The sequence below is a fragment of the Sinocyclocheilus rhinocerous genome, unplaced genomic scaffold (genome assembly GCF_001515625.1).
Source record: "Sinocyclocheilus rhinocerous isolate Xijiao unplaced genomic scaffold, SAMN03320098_v1.1 scaffold204, whole genome shotgun sequence".
Taxonomy (NCBI): domain Eukaryota; kingdom Metazoa; phylum Chordata; class Actinopteri; order Cypriniformes; family Cyprinidae; genus Sinocyclocheilus; species Sinocyclocheilus rhinocerous.
In genome coordinates, this window is record NW_015644006.1 from 190567 (window position 1) to 213707 (window position 23141).

Here is a 23141-nt window from a genome sequence, read left to right on the forward strand (position 1 = left end):
AATCCGAGTGCTTCGGTCAGTGAACACTAGAGGACGCCATTGCTTTAAGTTTTACAACATCAAAAACTACAGCGCCGTGATATTCAGTCACTTCTGTTTCTTTCTTATTCAGTTTTATCGTCAAAAATATAATGCACAGTATGTATTCAAGTTATCTCCTATTAAGTTTTTGTTTAAAAGTTATGGTTTATATAAGAGCTTGAGGTGAAATATTAGACGTGATGTGTGAATAAAACAAAGACGAGTGACAAACCCAAGAAAAATATCAGAATATTTTAGTTTTTATTGTACTTTTTTTTTTGTTCCGTTTATGCAAAACGTGTTCAAATGTTATTTAATTATAAGTATAGGTCACATAAATACTATGAAATTAAATTTATATTGTATTTAGTTTATTATATATCATCAGATATAATCTCATGTACTTTGTAAACTTAAGATTAACAACTCAAATCAAACAGCTAATCCAGATCGTTCATCGCTTGAAAATGACAGGCAGGTGAAGGTGGATGTTGAAAATCAGGAACGAGCCTTTCGTTCATCAAGCTAATCACTCGAGTCATTATGCAGTCTGGGAAAGCCTGAGCATTCCGGTACATTATGATGCAGGGGCTACAGGGTTTGCATGGGCGTTTAGTCTCATGATTGCTCAGGCAATGAGAGGTCAAAGGTCAACCTACATGCAAGCTGGGGAACAATAGGCCAGTTCTGTGGCGTGTTCAGTGGGAACCGAGAGCGCGGCTCTGCACGTACCCTTTATTTACTCTAATCGGTCCAACAGCACAATAGTAAATACAGGGTGGGGACATCATAACTACCCATCTCAGGCCGCCACATATCCACGCTGAACCAGAACGTCCTCGTTGCCTCGGGCAGAAGCTGCGTTTTCCCACCACATCTGCTTGGCACTGCGCAGAGAGATGTCACATGCCGGCGCACAGCAAAGGAAGGCCACCCTGGCAGATCATTGTATGATGGCTCCTGCTTCGCAAAGCACCAGGTTTGATGTCGACTGGTGGGTTATACAAATGCGGTGAATTACATACTGTATAAAAACGACATATTTTTACTCTCCTCTCGTGTCATCATAGGGTTTTTCGGGTCCTGTTGGATTAGAATGTGGTTGAAGAAGAACAGACCCTTTTTAGAAAATAGACATTTTTGATCTAAATATTGCATGCAACCAGATGGTTTCCTAGCGACTAGGCCTGTGAGTCAAGGACAGAAACGTGAATGATGGAAAAACGGATGGACTGCAAGTGTAATTTGCTCAGGTTTCATCAGATGTTGAGAGGTTATACTTTGGAGACGCTTTCTTCTTTCTCAGCCAGCTTGTACCCATTGGTTTTCTCTTTTTGTTCTTCGGCGTTAGATCTAGTGAACAGAACAGAACACGTGCAGTTTATTGTGGAAATTTGTGGAACAATAAAATGGGTAAACTTGCAATAAGGTGTGGCCACACCAGCAAAATTTCACCGACAAAAATACTGTCGATAGTGTAGGAATGCACAAAGCACCACTTAAAAGAATATTTCACCCCAAAATGAAAATTACCCCATGATTTACTCACCCTCAAGCCATCCTAGGTGTATATGACTTTCTTCTTTCAGATGAATGCAATCTGAGTTATATTAAAAAATGTTATATTAAAAAAACTCAAGAATGTGAAGTCCAAAAAACTGCATCCATCCATGATAAAAAGTGCTCCACACGGATCCAGGGGGCTAATAAAGGCGTTCTGAAGAAAAATCGTCATCCGCTGGAACGTCACTCTCGTGAATGCGCGTACGACAGTTAGTGGAAGCTAGAGTTTACGGCTTATAAGGTGTTAAATATGGATATTTTTCTTACAAAAATGCATCAATTCGCTTCAGAAGGCCTTTATTAACCCCTCAGAGCCGTGTGGAGCGCTTGTTATGATAGATGGACTTATAGATTTTTGGACTTCACATTCTTGAGTTTTTTTACTGATTGTATTCATCTGAAAGAAGAAAGTCATATACACCTAGGATGGCTTGAGGGTGAGTAAATCATGGGGAAATTTTCATTTTTGGGTGAACTATCCCTTTAACACAAGTCATTGTGGAACCAAGCAGAGCTTTCTCTTAGTCAGCGTGAACGACTTCAACAGAAGCGAATTTTTGCTGGGAACTTTTTTTGCCCTCACCTCAAAATCGTGATCATGCAGATTCTTCACAGAGCAACGGTAAATATGACCGCACCTTTAGCTTAATGAAGAATACTAATAAATCAATGTGGGAATACAGCTGGCAGATCATGTTAGAACAATCACCACGTAGTTGGATTTCAACCAACATTTCAACCATCTTACTGAAGATGACTTATCCAACTGGTATGTGCCTGAAGCTCCCTAAATTAATGTTGGTTAATTCTGATGGGATTTTTACAGTGCCGTTACATTACATTATACTCTTTTATGGCATGTGATCTTCACAAATAGTTTATAAATTATTTATAATTCACTCAAGTTGTATGGCTTTAAAAGAGATCAGCAAATAAATTCATAGAAGAGGCATGAATTTCATTAGACGTAGTTGACAATTCACTATAATGGCAAGGAGTTTGTTCATGGCGATGTTTTCCAAAGTTCTTTGCTCAAATATTTTTTTCTTAATAAAACTAATTGTACTTTTGTTGTTACATCTGTGTTTTAAAATATCTAACAAGAGATAAAGTATGCGGTAGACAGACTTGTTTGCAAGGAAAATGAGTTCTTGTCTTTGTGCAAAAAATTGCCTATTTGGCACTATTGTCAATAGTGTTGCAATGTATGAAGCACAGCTCACACAAAATTCACAGCAAATTTGCATGACAAAAATAAGGTGCTGTCATATATTAAAATTTTGTGGGCAAGAAAGTCCATTGTCTATTGTCAACAGTGTAGCGATCTATGAAGCACAGTCACTTTCAAACCAAGCAGTTTTCTGATGGTCAATGCGGCAAAATCTAGTGACCAACTTTAACCTGTTGTGAAATCTGCATGGGGAAATCTTTTGTCCTCAAGTAAAATTCCCCCATTGCACTGATTCCTATTAAAATGACTCCATTTTGATCTTTCTAATAAACGTAACCATTTTGATCCATGTGACCACATCTTTATTTAATTGTGGGGTGAATTTAACACTTACCTTTTTCTCAAAAGACACCAAACCAGTGTAATGATCAGAAGCAGTCCTAGCATAGAGGCCACTATTATTGTTGCTAGAATACCTGAAAGGAGAATTAACCTCATAATTAACAGTATGTTTAATTGTCTCAACTGTGTTTTTAATGCAGCATTGTATTTGTTTTGTACAACTTTGTAAATATAAGTTTACAAAGTGCCATTTTTCATGTGATATATAAAGAATATGATCACAACCTGGTTTAAAATAAATTTTGTGCATCAAATGGAAGTTAGTGACATTAAAGTGAACATGAAATGGCATTTGCAACCCATTTGTTTTCCATAATGTGATGGATTTCAGAGTGAAACAAGATATTCAATTTGACAAAAATGCAGGACTTGATTTTATCCATTGGGAATTGCTGAATTATGAAAAGTTATGGATGAAAGTTATTCTTTTCTTTTTACATTTTTGCATTCATGTTCATTTATGAATCACGCGTGTGAGTTTGAATGCGAATGCATGAAGAAAGTTTTGGGTAAATTCTGATTTCACGTTGACTCAACAGAAGTTAAAAATAACTTGTAACTCCTCAAATAAGCCCAGACCTGCTTCTTTGTTTAGCAGTTCTCAATATGATTAGCAGTCATCACACACTAATGTTACACAACTGACATAATGCACAAAAATACACAAATGTGGCTGTGATTACACATGTGGTGACAAAACCCAGTGTTGTCAAATGAGACACGTATGCACATGTATAGGGCGCAGTGGTTTAAAGTAAAGATATCTGTCAAACACTGCAACACTGCAATTAGAACTAAACCATAGATACGTCAATGATAAGGTCTTAAAGTCATGCTAAGTGCACAAACATGCCCTCTCCATATGTTCAATCTTATGTCAACAGCAATTTTGTTGTGGCCAAAGAGAGTGGTGACGCAACACTGCAGCTACACGTCACTGCATGGCCACCAGCTCATCGCCTCGCATGAGTGTCATAACATAAGACGTCACGTCTGTTAGCCAGGGGTGAGGAAGTGTCTGACATCACAAACACACATGCACACACAACTGTTTGTTTTACTATAACGTACCCCAGCTCATCCAAGTAAAGTCTCCTTGAAGGAAAGAAAAGAAAACTATGAATTGAGAGGAAAGTTTTGTGAATATATTACACATACAAATGATGTGGGACTATTCAAGAAAAACACACACACACATACACACACACACACACACAAGATATATTAATAGATATATTAGTGTTTTAACATTTTTTGTTCATACAGTGAAAGTCAATGGGGTCCAAAACAATATTGGACACCATTGACTTCCATTGTTGGGACAAAAAAATATCTTCTGTGCTCAGTAGAAGAAAAAAAGTCAAACAGGATTGGAATGACATGATGGAAAGTAAATGATGACAGCATTTGTGGATAAAATCAGAAAATGCACTACTGCAGATCCTACAAGCTCCAAAGATTCTGATATTCTTTTAACTCAATACAAATACAAATATAAACTTAAGCCATTGCACTTTATAATATTCAGACATCACTTCTGAACACCATTTAGAATATAAACAGGGACATGTTTGTCCTTTACAAGTGGAAAAAGTGATACATTTTTAATTGACGTTTATTTTACAATCCATGATCTAGACATTTCACAAAGAATTTTATAGACCAAAATCTGAGTCAGTGTCCAAAAAAAGGTTACGCTGTCTGCTGTCTCTATGGGTTCAGATCACACCTAAAAAAACAGTACCACACAGCATTCGAGAACTTGAGAATGTTAAAATACTTTAAGTGCTGATTTTGCCCCTTTGTCCCTTTTAATTTGCGCTTGACTCTTTGAACTTTTCCCAATAAAATGTAAAAATATGCCCTCACCATGATGGTCTTCTGTCTTTTTGTGCATTGCACATCATAATTAAAATTGTTTGAGCCGTATTCTCCCACAAAAACCTTGCTAATGCTTAAAACAGACCAGCTTTTAGTCTAGACTAATCATTAGATAGTTAATCTGGATCCTGAAGGCTGGAAATTGTGTGGTCCTGTCGACATCCATCTAGCAAAAGCATACTGTCCAGTTCATTGGAAAGTAACTACAAAGTTTTCATAACCAGCGGCGTAACATATCATGAACACTATTTGCTCAACAAGTCATTTCATCTACTGCAAAAGCAAAACTAGAGTCTTAGAGACAGTGTTAGAGGGTACCATCAAACTAAATAAATATTACTCAAATGACATGCTAGCCTTAGGAGCTGACTTGACTATATGAATATTGTGCGTGACAGCGTACTGCAGAAATTTAGGCCCTCGGGGGAGGACCGTGGCCCTCGCTGGGTCTAATCTTCCCATTCAGCACGTTGAGGTCTGTGGTAAGTCAAGGCTGAGTTGAAGTCCTTCGGGATTGTGGCTTGAGGATGCCCTATGGTGGTTTTCATGTTTGGGTTTCTATGCTGGTTGATTTGCCTCCTCATCTTCTTCAGCATGGCTTCAGCCAGTGATTGTTCGAGCTCGGCGGCTTCGTCCCGAGATCTTCCTTGTATGAGTTTTCTTATGGTCTGAAGGTCTAGATCAGACCGGCAGTACAAGTAACTCCTGAGGTTCAACTCCGGGAAGACGACCTCTCTCAGAGCTTCAACCATCAGACCCTTTGCATGGTATCTCTCGAGTTTGTGCATGACGTTCTCCTCCAGGGATACAAAGCATATCCCTTTATCCGTATCAAATGCTCCCATATACCACGGTGTTGGTGTGTTCTTCCCAACGGAAGAGGAGTAGCCAGTATTGCTCTGCACCTTGTTCTTTGACCACTGCTTTTTCTGAGTTGCCTGGCTCCAGTGTCCCTGCTTCTTGGTCTTCTTCAATTTCTTATCCTTTCCCGGTTGGGGACTCAACTTTGGCAGAAGTTGGTAGAGTCCCTCGTCAGCCAAATCCGCAAGGTCACCCACCAGAAGTTTCTGGATGACTTGCTTCCTCTGAAAGGGGGATGCCGCTGAAAGAATACCATGCAGTCCTGCACCAGACACAATGTAGAGAGGTGTTCAAGCTTAGCATTGCAACGGAGGACTGCTAGGGTAAAACTTTACTAGTGCAGGGGTTGGAAGGAAAAATGAAGGACCGAGCTTTCTTCTCCATAATTTAGCTTCTTAAGAAACATTGCCATGCAGTAAAGAACGCAGCAAGTGGTATAGATGAATTTAGCCTTCATGCAAGGATGTTAGCAAACAGCAAGACTGAAGCGGATCACAAGCCTCCGGTAATGACAGCAAACCCAAACTTCTCTCATAGCAACAAAATGCCTGACATTTAGAAGTAAACTCTGTGGTGCACCAACTCTAAAACCAGGTTTGGAGGGAAAGATTTATGCCAGTTGAAGCATCTCATTTAAAACCCAGCATTTGTTTCAAAGGAGCCTGCAGCAGCGAAGGTCTTTCATTCAGGAAAAAAGGTAACAGTGCATAAATGGAGGCCTTACGCAGATGTTGAAAGAGAGACAAAGCCAACTTGAAAGCTCATATTCCTATCAGTTCTTTGATAGGAAACCATGGCACTCATATAAAGCTTCTCTTCAAGCATTGCAGCATATATTTTAACACTTAGGCTTCCTGGCCATATCATACAAAATCAAATTGCAATCTAGACACTACTTACCATCCTTGAAGGAAACCAGTACCACTCTGTTATCTGCGATTTGTGGTTTCCGGTAATTTCCGTGAAGTGGCACAGTAGTAGACTCTTGGGCATAAGAAGCGTACAGAGCTGTGGCCAATGCCAAAAACTGTAAAGACACAACAGTAACATTACTACACACAATATAGACCGCTGAGACTATTGACTCGGAGTTGCAAGTCACACACAAAGAGTCAAGGTTTGGCTAGTTAGGTGTTTGCAGTTATGCCATAACTACATGCACTACATCTATTGACAACCATTTAAAAGTAGCTGTGTATTCTGACGAAATAAACTTTTTTCCAAGTACCATGTGAATCATGTCTGCTGCTAATGGATAGCTTTGCCCCAGATATCATAGACCTACTTGGTCGTACTAAAAAGCTCATTAGCTTGCAGTGCAGATGAAATGTAGATTTAATAACAGTTGCCCGATTTGATTTCTACTAAACCACCTTTTCTCGAAAGCAAAGCAGTACCTATTTTCGTGAAATACCTGTTTTCTTGAAATGGTGACCGGTCTCCTAAACACGGTCCATAGTACACTGGGATAGCAGGGCGGTGTGGTCAAAGAACCATCGTAGCGGTAATACTCATCCAAACGGGCCGGTAGCAGCGCATGGATGTTAAATGCTGTGACCTGTATTTTCTGATCTGTCAGTTCACAGGTTAGCAATAGGCGAGTGTTAGCATACTTGTGTTGTGCACATCCCAATCACAGATATTTGAAACTATATGAAAGTAACGTACCTCTGTACTTTATCCCATTCATGTATTTGAAGAATTTGTCGAAAGCAGGGTTGAACTCTCCAATCTAAATGATATAAAACACTGACTCATTAGAAAATAAGAGTTACGCTGGAAAATTTGTTGATGTGACTTTTAAGCACTTATTACAAGAACTTATTACAGGGACAATCACCCTAAATTACCGAGAGTTAAATGCCTTGCGGTGATGGCTTATTGCTCAGTTCTTGCGGGAATAAAACCAGTAAACTTCCGAGCATCAACCCTGAGCCTTAACCACTGCACCACATCAGTCGCAGTGGTTTGAGGTCTGGACTCACCTCAATGAAAACTCCCAGCACAGCCAGTCCATCATGCTTGTCCACTGCCATTGAGATGTTGGGGTATTTGTCAGAATTGAAGTGTACTACATGCATCTGGATACAACAGAAAAAAACGTGGCTTTAAAGAGGAATCATAAGTAAGTAAATCAATCAATCAATCTGTCTGTCTGTCTGTCTGTCTGTCTATCTATCTATCTATCTATCTATCTATCTGCCAAGCTCATGACCTAGTGCTGAATCTAAAACTGAAAACTTTTGCAGTGGAATAGCCATATATTGCAATAGCATTTGTCGACTCGTTTGGACATGCCGTTTGATTGGCTAAAGAATTTTATAAGAAAGCCATAAATTCTATTCTATTTAGGGCAATTCACAGCATGTGCCCTCTGGCCTCTGGAAGGAGAGGCAACAGGCAAATATAAAAGGGCAGAGGTCTGAGAGAAATACCATACACTACAGAGCCACAATGACTGTAAATCCTATCTTTGGGAACACATTTATGTGTGTTCTATTAACACAAACTGTGCAGGCATTTTCCCTGTCCTAAAGTGATAAACAGAGATAGAGTGATTACTATTTGGGACACCTCCATACATGTTACTGAACATTGCATCATGCACTGTTGAGTCCTGACTTTTCAAATCCTCTATAATGGGCTTATGCAATTGAAAGCAGTTTGATCCTGCACTAAAGGTGTTCACAGTAATGGACGAGGTCTCCTCTTTGGGGTGTGCGTGTACATATTTACTTTACCTCTCCAGCAAACCGTTTGCCATTAACAGTGTGTTCTGATCCAGTCAGCAGATTGGAAGAGCCCCAGTGGAAGTGGAGCTGAGCTGCTGAATATCTGTGAGGGAGGCTGGAGATGTACATGTGAGACGGCAAAGACAACTGCACTGTGGGTACAAAGGAAAGAAATCATGCATTTCACCTTTAAGGTATGGTCACATGCAAGACAAAAAGGTCTATTGTGGCAAATGCATCCAATTCGGGTAAAAAACTTGAACCTAATGCAAAATCTGCATGGGGAAATGTTTCGCTGAGTCAAAAGAGACCATGCCCCAAGTCAGGTCCATCTTTCAATGTAAAACTATGTTTTTTTCCTGGGTTTAGTCTGTCAGGCATACAAATCTTAAATGTGGCCACTGCTACAAGTAATATTACATGCTTCCTCAACAAGCCATACGATTTCCGGTGTCCACAGCAGAAATGGTACAAGGAAAGTTTAATATTTAAAGGATTAGTTCATTTCAAGAATACAAATTTCCTGATAATTTACTCACCCCCGTGTCATCCAAGATGTTCATGTCTTTCTTTCTTCAGTCAAAAAGAAATTAAGGTTTTTGAGGAAAACATTCCGGGATTTTTCTCCATATAGTGGACTTCAATGGGAGCAACCGATTGAAGGTCCAAATTGCAGTTTCAATGCAGCTTCAAACAGTTTTACATGATCCCAGCCGAGGAATAATGGTCTTATCTAGCGAAACGATCATTCATTTTCTAAAAAAATAAGAATTGTCCAACATCGTTCTTTCACCTTTTTTTGTAAAGGGCATTTGACTTTCTTTGCACGTTTGCTTGTAAACACTGGATCGGTACTTCCGCCTAAGTCACACATGACCTTTCCAACGTAACTGCGTAATGTGTGAATCGAGCTAGTGCAAGATGAGCATTTGTGGTTAAAAAGTATATAAACTTTTACTGATCGTTTCGCTAGATAAGACCCTTATTCCTCAGCTGGGATCGTGTAGAACCCTTTGAAGGTGCACTGAATATGAAATTTGGACTTTCAACCCGTTGGGTCCCACTGAAGTCCACTATATGGAAAAAATCTTAAAATGTGTCCTCAAAAAACTTAATTTCTTTTCGACTGAAGAAAGAAAGACATGAACATCTTGGATGACATTGGGGTGGATAATTAACAGGCCTGCATATCGAGATTTCTATTTGACAAATTCCGCAAGCTTTTCAACTAATAATCCTGCCTAAGTTTTCCCAAAATAAGTCTGTAATGGCTCTGAAACCCCAAGCACAGTGGTACACTGTCAGGAAACCTCATCAGTATTCATCCTCGTGGCAGGACCTCTGTGGCAGCAATGCACACTTGCTGTAGTTAACTATACATTTCCCTCTCTTTCGGACCAGACACTACTCTTTGGAGTGAGAGTGGATAAAATAAAAGAGTGTCTTAAGTAAACAATCACAGTCGAGAAATGGTAGATGGAACAACTTCAGTCTGTTTAATGCACTTTTGACCAAAAATATAGCCGAAAATACCCATTACCTAGAAAAGTAGCACTTGTGATGTTGTTTAAGACGTTACCTCGAATCACAACTTTGCCATATTTTCCAGACTAAAATACAAACAGGTTTGTTTTATCATAATAAGCGGGTGATTATGGGAAATTGCTATGGCAGACATGCAAAATAGATCCTTCTATCATTTTCTCCACATTGACCTAGAAATTAAGCTTGAGAAGAAAGACTATTTTACCTTTATGTATGACACACTGTCTCATTAGTTTAACAACCACAAATCCTTTAATCTATTGTAGTGAAAGAAAGGTCTATGTTTTCGCTCAGACATTACAATATGAAATGTAATATCTAAAAATCTACGTTTATAAGGTACGTAATGTGACAACAGTTATTAGTCGTCTTTAAAAAACAAAATGCTCTATAATCATACTGCACCAACCAGAGTGGCCGTTGTTGCTGAGAGTGAGCTGTTCTTTGGTCGCCAGGTTGTAGTTCTGGACCTGGATGGGCGGCAGGTTTGGATCGTATCTCAGCAGCTGTGTTTGGAAGTCGATGGGTGACTGAAATGCTCCTCCACAAAATGGGTAGTTGCTGGACCAGTTGTGTTCTCCATCAGGTCCTGTAAAAAACAAAATGCTCTATAATCTGTACCAACCAGAGTGGCCGTTGTTGCTGAGAGTGAGCTGTTCTTTGGTCGACAGGTTGTAGTTCTGGACCTGGATGGGCGGCAGGTTTGGATCGTATCTCAGCAGCTGTGTTTGGAAGTCGATGGGTGACTGAAATGCTCCTCCACAAAATGGGTAGTTGCTGGACCAGTTGTGTTCTCCATCAGGTCCTGAAAGTAAAAGTCAAAGAAAGCTGTGGTTAACGAAGTGACCGTTTCTTATCTGGCGGTGTACGTTTGAACTTTTGATGTGGCCAGAATTGGACTGCATTAAAGTTTTGCTAAGACACAGGCTAAGGTCAGCGGTCACAGAACACTGCCTTACAAAATGAATGCCCTTCATGAATACCACACCCAACAATAAAAGATAATGTTTTGCTTTGGGGGAGGCTTCGAAGTCATTCCAACAGAGTATAAATTTGTCTAAGAGACATTTCTAGTGCATTGTAGAGAAGAGGGTACGGAAAAAGTAAATTTTTTATTAATATGGCAAAGTTTTGAATTAAAATAATAATTACTAGGCTTTTTAAATGCAATTGTCATTGTTTTCTGCTACTGAAACAGTGGCAGTAAAAGTGGTTTCCTGTCGCTGTGGGCTTAAAGCATCACATTAAGGGCTTGTGTATTCCTTGTCAATGATGATCATGGTTTTGTGGGCAGCTTTTGTTTTCTGGACTGCCGTAACTGTGAGACTTCAACACAGTGTTTCTTTTAGTAGCTTAACATGTTCCTCCCTTGTGGTCGCAATTACTCACTGCTCAGTTCATTTCTAATCTGGACTAGCCTCTCCATCCTAATCACATCAGATGCTTGTGGCCGGCCCTAAGAGGTTCATAACCCTAAATCATAACTGCTATGCAGTCATAATGAGCAGACCTCTACAGTAAAACATATGCAGCTCTCTGGTCTGGATGTGTTGGACATTAACACAATGAACTGTTTGAAGCTGAGTTCATGCTGCTATTTGCAACAAAAGCCATAAGTTAAAGAGTTAGTTCACCCAAAATGAAAATCCTGACATTAATTAATCACCCTCATTTTGTTCCAAACCTGTAAGACCTTCGTTCATCTTCGGAACACAAATTAAGATATTTTTGATGAAATCTGAGAGCTCTCTGACCCTCCATCGACAGCAACACAACTGACACGTTCAAGGTCCAGAAAGGAAGTAAGGACATCATTAAAATAGTCCATGTGACATCAGTGGTTCAACCGTAATGTTATAAAGTAACAAGAATATGTTTTGTGCGCAAAGAAAACAAAAATAACCACTTTATTCAACAATTTATTCTCTTCCGTGTCAGTCTTCGATGTGCGTTCACGAGAGTTTCACGATGTATGCGTGTGGTGCTGCTGACGTAGAAATTACGGTTGAACCACTGATGTCACATGGACTATTTTAACGAAGTCCTAACTACCTTTCTGAGCCTTGAACATGTCAGTTGCGTTGCTGTCTATGCAGGATCAGAAAACTCCTGAATTTCATTAAAAAATATCTTATTTTGTGCTCCGAAGATGAACAAAGGTCTTACGAGCAGAGCCAATCCTACCTATACGCAAGCTGCGTAGGGCCCCCGAAACACCAGGGCGCCCCCTTTTGCTCTCAAAGATGATTTAATTTTAGTTTGGTTTTTTAATTTGGCCAGCGGTTATGAAAACATGAATGATCATTTCTTTTAATGCGGTGCGCTGTTGCCCTTTCTACGTAAAAATCAGTCAAATCATGTAATGTGAATGTCGTACAGTCTTGCTCAAGACTAAAAAAACGAGTTGAAAGCGTACCGAGCCGCGGAAGAGACACTGTTTCGAGACGGAGTGAAACCCAAATGTGTTTCATTCATTCGTCCATAACCACTCATACCCCACTCCCCCCACCCCCCCAACCGACACACTTTTGCGTAGGGCCCCCAGAAGTCTAGGATCGGCACTGCTTACGAGTTTGGAACGATGAGTAATTAATGACAGAATTTCCATTTTTGGGTGAACTATGCCTTAGTGGTATTGCCCTTATATTAAAATAAGTTATTCATTGAATTAAATTTTATTAATTTTAAATAATTAAATTAAATACATTTAAATAATCTAAATAATTAAATAAATTCTAATTAAATTAAAAAATATTAGATTGAGATAATTTGGGGTTTATTACGACTTGTCATTTTTGATCAATTAAATGCCCTTGCTTAATAAAAGTTTGAATTTCTTTAAAACAATCTTACAATCCCCAAACTTCTGCCAATTTTAGTAAAAAATGTTAATATATTAAAAATGCCACACAGAGACGCACAGAGTCCTAGTTTTTAACCAATTTTGCTTGAGGTGGAGCCTTATTGTTACTTATTTACACATGACTATACTCTGGAATCATCTATACTCAGGAACATTTCTATGTCTAAAATATCCGAGTTCAAATCTGAGTGCGAGTCCAAATACCCCAACTCTAGTTGTTAGGGTGTTCTGGATGTTCGTTATCGACTCAAGTAAAAAAAAAAACTCATCCTAATCTCTAAAATATTCTCTGCTCAACAAGCCACATGACTGAAGTTTCATTCATGTCTGTCTGGGATAAATTATGCTAAGATAATAATCTCATCTAACTTTTTCGAGCATTTGTGCATCTGTTTTCATCTTAGACCTCAGTCAGAGATGTGTTTGATGCCATTATGTCCCTTGTACATGATTGAAAACGGCCTTGACTCAGCAGAATTAATTCAGACTCTGAATGTCAAGAGCTCTCAGTGTTAGCCGGCACAAAGGACAACACTCATCTGAGCTCTGTCTGATGGGCATGATAACATCTACACAACAGCACAAGCACTGTAGTGTTTCTCGTTGAGCTATTCATCATGGTATTTCAAACAGTGGTCAGTTGGATACTTCACTCAATTTGTCACATTGTCCGCATCTCAAAATATATACATTAACATTTTAATGGGCAAAAAAAATCCATAGACTTACATTTTGGACCACTCACTTAGAACACTCAAAACTCTTTAGCGTCATATCTCTGACTTCTGCATGAGAACCACTCGTGTTTTTTTCAGAAAATGCAAAGATCTAGTTTTAGTAGCAACTAAACTTAGCAATTCGCTTAATGAGGGTGGTTGGTTTGATAATCACATCGTCTAAAATTTTTAGTCTACGAGCCTAAATACAGCACATTACAAGGTAGTCTGACTTTGTAGGCACTGTAAATTTGCACACAGAAGTGAAAATTATTTCACAAGTTTAACTGAAGGGACAGAAGAGATTCAGCTTGTAAATTGCAATGTGCCACACACAAAGACAGAATAATATTATGCATTGTTCTTTCCTAAGTATAGGGAGCTATGAAATTTCACAGCCAAGCAATTAGACGAACAATCTCCTCCCAAAATAAAGTCATTATAACAGCTGTTTTGCAGTTGAGGTCCCTTGAGTCGCATTATATCTTCAAACCAGTCATAAAATAAATCAAAACAAGACATGTAATGCAATTACATAAAAGTGTGTAATTCAATTCTGTGTTACTCAATGATTCAACAAGTCTACTTGCAAAGTCAGTGAGAACACGTGAGTGACAGCGGCATGAGGAGAGAGCTGGGTGGAATGACACAAGAGCCGTGAGAGCCAATAGGGGTCAAAATGGGGTCATCTTTGTACCACGAGATCCCATTTTCCAGAAGCAACATGTTCTTTGATACCTCCTTCATGGCTGCCAGAGGGTCTCCATGTGCACACTGGTATGGCATACTGGGATTGTTAGAGATAACGGTGAAAAAGCCAGCCCAGGAATAGTCTTGACTCATGAGGATGGCAACCAGAAGCCTGTTTGGTTCCCTAGGTGCAGGCAATAGAGCAGAACACTGCCACAGCGGCCGTGATTAAGCATGTTTATTTTAAAGCTCTTCAGTGTGTAAAGAGCACGTTTTGCTGGTCTCTGTAGCAGATGACTGGATGACCTTTTCTACTGAGGTGAAAACAACTCCATGTGGTCATTGTAAGAGAAGGCATTACAACTCAATTACTTACAGTTAGGTGATAACCTAAGCTAAAAGTTTCATGATTCCTCCATCTTGCATTTGATGGGATGAAATAAACATGATCAACGTTTCATATACATTTTTAGTCAACTTTTTGATTTAAAGGAGTGTTTGATGGTGTCTCTCAGTAGTGAAAATGGCGTAATATTTGGTCCAATTAATTTCAGGGTATCAGTTGGAGTTGTTTGTTTGAATGAATCAAATAAAAAATGATTCAATGATTCATTTGCTTCATTAAACGGTTCACGGAAGTCTATATGTGTGGCATTTTAAAGGGGTCATATGATGCGATTTAAATTTTTCCTTTCTCTTTGGAGTGTTACAAGCTCTTGGATATTTAAGTAAAAATATTCAAAAGTTCCGTGATTTTTTTTTAAAGAAATTAAAACTTTTATTAAGCAAGCACACACTGAATTGATCAAAAATGACAGCAAGGAATAATTCATCTAATTTGACTAATTTAAAATCTAGCTAATTCAAAATGCAGTTCTTTTGAACTTTACATTTGTCAAAAAATCCTGAAAACATGCACCACAGTTTCCTCAAAAATATTAAGCAGCCCAACTGTTTTCAACATTTATAATAATGAGAAATTCTTCTTGAGCAGTAAATCAGCATATTAGAATGATTTCTAAAGGATCATGTGACACTGAAGACTGGAGTTATGATGCTGAAAATTCAGCTTTGCATCACAGAACTAAATTACATTTTGTAAATATAATAACAGAAAACAGTTATTTTAATTTGTAATAATATTTCACAATACTAGTTTTTACTGTATTTTTGAACAAATAAATTCAGTGAGCATAAAAGACTTACATCTATCTATCTATCTATCTATCTATCTATCATGCTTGTTTGTCTTCATTTAGTATGGAAACCCTGCCATTCTTATATTAATATTTTAAATAGCAACAATGGTTATTTCATTTAAACAAATAAATAAATGAAGGGTCTACTTACCATTATATGTCCATTTTGCCCCTGAAAAAAAAGAGACAGAGACAAATATTAAATGCTTTTAAAGTTTCACTCAATTCAGTCATAAATCAGTCAGATAATGCATTCCACTGCAGCTGGACTTTATTCTGGCTGCAACCTGCAGCTCTGGTCGCTGCTGGCTTCTCACAGTCAATCTGGCTGACAGGCTGAGCCAGACTCTTGCTGGTCTTTCCCAGAGATTTCTGGTTGACAATGAGATTCCCCCGGAGCATGTATAATCTGTCACTGCTTAAAATTCTAAAGAGCAAGTCACTGGAAATCAAGGCATTCCTCTGATTAAAGTTCATAAGTTTAATTTAAATTGATGGTGACACAGAGTCTATAATGAAATGCAAAGCATTTTTGTGCAACTATTTTTAACTGTAAAGTAATGGACATTTTTTCCCAAATGACACAGGAAATTATGATATTTTCTCAATATGAGATTTAGAGTCCAAACAGGAAGCCGCAAAAATGTACTGAGCAATTTGGTCATCGCTTTTATTCACAAAAGTTAATCTACCTTGCTACTGTAGGACCACAGGTTTTTCCTGAACTGACTCTTTGGGGAAGATCTACAGAAAAGATATTAACAGCGCAGTTAAGTCGGCACCTGAGCACTAATTTGGCGTGACAAATGTTTCACCTGTGGTTTTCAATACACTGAGGTCATTCGAGGTCATCTGTCAGATCTGCAGACACAGCCTTGCTAATTCAAAGCATTTTGGGGTTCTGTAAATTTATAATTACACATTATGATTTTACATGTTTTTACTTTACTCCCAAGGTTGTTCATTTATGGAAACAGCCACTCATTCACCCACTCATTATGTTAACAACTTAAATGAACTTCCAGGAATCTATATTTGATGTTCAATTTTCTTCCAAATGCTTCTACACCAATATGAGACCATATCTTCCATTTAAAGTGATGCAAAATGTTGCAAGTTTTTACAAAAGGTTTTTACTGCGTATATGAAAAAATACAACCATTCACAAATATGCATCAGAAATTAATTTTCTTAAAGTGCTTTAAAAGAAAGTAACAGAAATAAGAGTGTTCAATATTTCTGCAGTATGCAAATGTCACATCTATAAGCCCCTTTTTTTTTTTTTTTACAACAAAAACCTATAAAATAAGGTAGGCTACCACATAACTTAGCAAACATTTCCACATTCTATAGGCTAATGTTGAACATATTTTTAATAATTCACATTTTCCGTTATTCTTTTATATGTAGGCTACAATGTTGAATGCACATGCAGTACTGACCTGTTAAGTGATAGGTTATCATGTTTCTGACCAATCAATGGAAGTTAGGCTATTATAACGTGAGTTCTGCAAGACTTACCTGTGGACTCGAGGGGACACGCGATCAAGATGATGAATAGAAGTGTAAGTGTCATTGCAGAGAGGTACCGGCTGCTTCTCAAGTGCCCTCAGAAGTCGACTCAGAAGAGAGAAACGTTGACATAGCTGTCGGAACCGGCTCTTATATCAAGCATGCTGCGCTCGCGAGTTAAACAAACTGACGTCACGGCGATGACAGAGCAGCGCCTCAGACTTCATACAAATCTGGGGCTGTGCCTCGAGCTAGTGTGCTGCCTACCCAGACAGCATCAGAGGAGCACAGCTTTGTCTTAACCCTGATAAATAGCTATTAGCCACACGCTCTCAAACCGGCAATTTTAAAACTCCGCAAACAAGTTACAATAGAGCGTCATCTGATATGAGAAAAAAATTACAGTTTATATGACAGTGATTATATCTCCATATTGCAGCATTTGCTCGGTGTTTACTGTGCCCGCAAATAACATACTGCGTTATTATAGGTGTCTAGCCTATGTATATTGTGGGCATCGTGTTTATTGTGCAACTGTATACGTTTTGCTGCTATTGTATCATAATGTATGGCTATTTATCTCTCAGTCCATGCGCACGAAACGCCGCTCAGCCAATCAAATTCGTGAACCGGAATTAATTGTTGCAGGCCTAAATCATCATCATTGTAATTATTATTATTATTATTATTGATATTGACAAGCATATACTATTATACAGAAGCACAACAATCATTTAGTTTATAGTTGAACAATAATTTAAATTAATAATAAAAACTTGCAATCCATAACTGGGTAAACATCGGACTTAACTAATGTTGAGTTAGGCAAATGTGTGTGTGTGTGTGTGTGTGTGTCACAGCCATGCCAATATACAGCCATATCTCACGTCTACTCGTGTGATATTGTTCATATATATATATATAACCAGGGAAAAAGTTTCAGTTATTTTGTTGACCTTTTGTGACAGATTCTGTAAAGCGTCATCCCTCTAAAGATGTAATGCATAGGTGTGCAGTATTGTATTTTCTCAGTAGGAACAGGAAAAGTGGATTTTGCCCATCTCTGTTTTCCCCCATCTGGTGACCTTTGACGTTGATGAAACAACTTCAAATAAGATTTTTTTTAAACTTATTTTAGCTTTGAGAAGAGGAAAAAAATTTAAGATAGAAATATATGGGGCAAAGAATAAAAAAAGAAAAAGAAAAAAGAAAAAAAAAGCCTAAATTAAAGGTTTGTGTTTCATTCTTGTTTTCCTATTGTTTAAATTTTGTTGAAAAGTCATTTTAAATCATTTTAAAAAACACACGTTGCAAATGATGCTGTTAAAATCACTGTCAATAAACAGCAGGTTCTTATTTTAACAACTTAATATGTCCTGCTATAGAGGCACGTTAGCCCAAATAAATATTCACTTTAGTGAAAAGTGTCATAAGTAGGTTTTCTTCTTTTTAATTTGATGTAATATTATGTCAAAAATTGTCTTAACCAATACCTGCCATAATTTGAAGGAAAAAAATCCATGCTGTAAATAAGGTTCTTGAGATTTGTTTTTTAATACACACTGATATACTTTATAATGTCACTACGAGCTAAATCTATCACATACGTGTGTCACACACTATGTGAATCACCCACTGGAGACACATGGATGATCTTTTAGTGAACCGAAGGTCAAATGGGGAGAATCCCTCAGTAATTTACCATCTGAGCCACTCAATATATCCAACATTTTTAAAAGCCTACTTATACAGTATACATGATGGGACTGAGGAATAACAGCGTTAAATTATGTTTTAATTTACGTTCTGTAAAGTAAGGAACAGCCAATGCTGAAACCTGAATCTCTACGCACATCATTTGTGGGGCCTCTTACTGGCACCGTGCTGGATACTATTTTCATCTGTAACCTGTGAAGAATTCTCCCATAGTAAGGTACACAAAAATGGCCATTATTATATTATATTATATTATATTATATTATGTTATGTTATATTTGTCTTCTGCTATATCTATACACTTTGAACTTAATTTATTTTTAATTCTGCACTAGACAAATGCTAATTGTGTTTAAAGGAATAGTTCAACCAAAAATTTTAATTTCCTGAAAATGTGCTCACCCTCAGGCCATGAAGATGTAGATGAGTTTGTTTCTTCATCAGAACAGATTTGGAGTAATGTAACGTTACATCACTTGCTCAGCAATGGATCCTCAGCAGTGAATGGGTGCCGTCAGAATGAGAGTCCAAACAGCTGATAAAAATATCGCAATGATCCACAAATAATCCACACCACTCCAGTCCATTAATTAAACAATCAGTTAATGTCTGTTGAAATTAAAAAGTTGTCTCATCTGAATCAGGAGAGAAATATGCACAGATCAAGCAAACAAGCGAAAATATGTTATGTATTATGGACTTGTATTTTAGCTGGAACTTGTGATGGTTTAAAGTAAAAACATTTTAATAATGCATTTGTTTCTTACAAACAAGCAGCTTTTCACTTCAAAAGACATTAACTGATGGACTGGAGTGGTGTGGATTACTTGTGGATTATTGTGATGTTTTTATCAGCTGTTTGGACTCTCATTCTGACGGCACCCACTCACTGCAGAGGATCCATTGCTGAGCAAGTGATGCAATGCTAAATTTTCCAAAACTGAAGAAGAAACAAACTCATCTACATCTTGGATGGCCTGTGGATGAGTACATTTTCAACAAATTTTCATTTTTGGTTGAACTGTGTCATTTGACTGATTACTGCTTGTAAAGAAAGAATGCAGAACAATAAAAATTAATTTTACTGCTGTCTCTTGGCATAACAGTCTCTGTCAATCAAGTTAACAACACTGTGAATCTACAGTAACATAGGTCTGTTGTTGTGTTTGTGTCTTTTTTTCTATCAAAATATAGGTAACGTAAAAGTATATTGCTTTTTAAATGCTAATTCAAATTCCTAAATGAATTGAGGTAAACAGAAATTCAACTCAAATTTGAATGTAGGAAGTAGAATAAAATTAACCAGAGAACCAGGAAACAGTAGGCCTACAAAGTGGTGAATGAAACCACTGTCTCATGATTTTGTAGGCCACAATTAATCACCTGCCCAAGTGTAAAATTCTAGGAAACCATTAACATCTACAGAGAAGCTTTTCACCAAATTTGAGAGATTTAGTGAGATTTAATTTTGATGCAAGAGACGTCTTGTGATATGTATAGATGGGCTTCACTTCATCTGTCTATAGCTGGGAAGTTCAATGTTTTGAAAGTGTAATACAAATGTTTCGTGCAGACTCTCCTTTTTGAAGTTCTTCTTTCTCTCTTTGGAATGGTAAACAACCGCAGTTACATTTTCAGCTTTTCAGGTATTTACAGCTTCGGCATTTACTTTAGTCTTGATGCAAAAGACTTAACAGCATTAATGGAAAAAAAGATCCCAACTTGATATTTGAAGATGACGAATGATATATAGAATTTAAGAAGTTTTAAACCTGTAAAATCCTGTTAGTTTTACATAATTCTGTAAAATACACACGAAGCAACTTTAAAAAATAAACTGTACATTTTATTTGAAAACTGTTGCAATTTACAAAACCAAATTTAAACCAGTAAATCCAACCGTCACTTTCTGCTGAATTAGCATAACCAAGCTGCTACCAAAATCTGTTTTGATCCTTTAACATATACTGACAACCAGCATAATAACACAGGTGGTAAAGAGAAAGACACATGGAGAATCCAAGTTCATCATAAGCTTTTCCACAAGCTGAGGTAAATCCTAATATGTAGAAGATGAACAGTGTCATACACACAACCACAAAACACCATGGTAACACACAACACTAAAATAATACAATAAACATTCATTTTACAACATAAGATATATAAACCGTAATGAACTTGTAACAAAACCGAAAACACACTTATTTACATGAAATACCATCAAATGTGAAATGTTACACAGGGAATGTCAATTATAAGTTGACTTGTTCTTTGTATTTTCCAAACCTGTAAATGTCAGTATTGTATTGTAAAATTACATTTGATGTTCTGATAGATCCGTTTTTCACCATAGTAAGTGAACATACTGTTAAGCAAATAACAGGTTTTTACTGTAGTATTTTTTTTTTTTACAATTATAGTAGTAATATAGTAGTAGTAGTAGCGGACGTTCTTTCACTCCGTTTCTCCGGACTCAAGCGTATGGACTGTGTCAGAAAGCGAACACGCATCTCCAGTGTACTGTAGACAAGATAGCGCCAGATCCAAACTAGCCGTTATTGGAGCTTGATTAAATAAATGCTTTGTTTATAATGAGGAGGACGTTTTAAGCTATGAAACCTGCATGATGTTATAATGGTACAAAGTGCCAAATGATCAAGGCAAAAAATATGCCAAAAGATCAAGTCAAATTTGATTTCTCATGTCAGGACCCCTATGGATTGCATGATTGGGCAGAAGTGACAGCATTAGAAAAGTTGTCGTACAAACTATTTAGTAGACTAGATCTATGCAATAAGAAATGGTAAAAATATTTTTTTTGTAAAAACATTTCAATTTCAGTGACAACGGGTCTCGTTTATCAATCTAACGTAGAAATGAGCGCAGATCCGTGCGCACAAATCAATTTACGCCAGAGTTCACGTGTGATTCATGAAACATTCGTATGCCGCCAATCTCATCGTACGAATGATCGCACGTTGATAAATGTGGCGGCAGAAAACAATCGTCATTTGAATATCAGGCCCCTAAAAACACCCCGGTTTAGAAGCCTTGCCCTAGAGTTTACAACACGGAGAAACGAAACCCAGCCAAAAAGTGGAAGTAATCTCATGAAAGAGAAATTGATCTTATATAGCCTACTCCAAAAACACCCGTTACCGTTAATTGCAAACAATTAGGCTACATTAATAATTTATATGTATATTAAAATACTGGTAGCTTAAATATAAACATAATAGCCTATTCCCCTTACTCTACAACAGATATTTTAAATTTAACGGTATTCAGAACAGAACAAGAATGAAAAATAAGTTGTTATAAAATTATTAAACTATAAAATAAAAACACAAATTGGCAAACAGCATACAAATGTCAAGCAAAACTGAAACGGCATTGGGCTCACGAGCCTGTCTCATACCACAAGAATCCAAATGTTTCCATTTTTGCCAGATTTGTAACATTTGGTTGCTTAACTATTAATCATTATGTAGCCTAAACATGGCTTTATACTTCACTCATGTTCTAATATCCGTGTAAAATCCTTCACATGCACAAATTTTTTTGTTTGGGCGCTGCACGCTGATTTTACAGCAGACCTTTTAAAATAAACAGTGTAACTTTTATGTTTGGTTGACTGCATTTTAGTTTGATGATGAATGGCTGAAATGTCAGGCAACATTAGAACTAATGTTGTTTGTGTGTGCGTGAGGCGCCTGTGGATTAAATCAAATGAAGATATAAAGAAAATAAATAAAATGCATTAAGAGTGTCACAAAAACAAGCCTTGCCTATACTTGTTGCACAGTTTTTTCCCCCCATTTTGTTAATCTGTTAATTATAGCCTATTACAGGGGCGTAGATTACGCGGGGGACGTGTCCCCCCCACTTTTAATATCACTAAATTCGTCCCCCGCACTTTTTCGGGCAATTGTGTTCGCATAGAGGTTTTTAAGAGCCAGTGTGAATAAATATAGATTTAAATTCAAAGAGACAGGATAGTCTGTGCATGATCTGATGTTTTATTCGGACCTAGAATAAGGCGAGATGAACATCACCAAGCGCTAAACACTCCGTGCAGTGTGTTTCATTCATACTCGAAACCGGAGGGCGCTCTCGCGCAGAAAGTCGAACCAGGAAATTCCTAATCCCTAATATGGACAAAAGCGTCCAGCTATACCTGTATGAAAACAGTTGTTTTCAGAAAAACAGAAACGTTTGGAAACATGAAGACTTTAAACATACGATTGCGACAATATATGGTTTATG

General features: G+C 37.6%; 1 protein-coding gene across 1 annotated transcript; it reads right to left on the bottom strand.

The window, feature by feature from the left end:
• Window positions 1-5367: 5367 nt before the first annotated feature.
• On the bottom strand, window positions 5368-17273 carry ca12 (carbonic anhydrase XII). Its single transcript, XM_016575317.1, has 9 exons — window positions 17166-17273; window positions 15796-15816; window positions 10802-10981; window positions 8641-8783; window positions 7885-7980; window positions 7568-7631; window positions 7314-7471; window positions 6800-6926; window positions 5368-6161 (listed from the first exon to the last, which is right to left on the bottom strand). Exons 1-9 carry the CDS (start codon window positions 17218-17220, stop codon window positions 5488-5490), a joined length of 1518 nt encoding a protein of 505 aa, XP_016430803.1. The 5' UTR covers window positions 17221-17273; the 3' UTR covers window positions 5368-5487.
• Window positions 17274-23141: the final 5868 nt, after the last annotated feature.

Excerpts from the sequence above, each read along its gene's own strand:
- ca12 (XM_016575317.1), bottom strand. The coding sequence starts at position 17,220 with ATGACACTTACACTTCTATTCATCATCTTGATCGCGTGTCCCCTCGAG. Across the intron at positions 8,784-10,801 it reads CAGCAACAACGGCCACTCTG|TGCAGTTGTCTTTGCCGTCT; the intron begins GTTGGTACAGAT and ends TTGTACCCACAG. Across the intron at positions 7,472-7,567 it reads GAATGGGATAAAGTACAGAG|ATCAGAAAATACAGGTCACA; the intron begins GTACGTTACTTT and ends GTGAACTGACAG.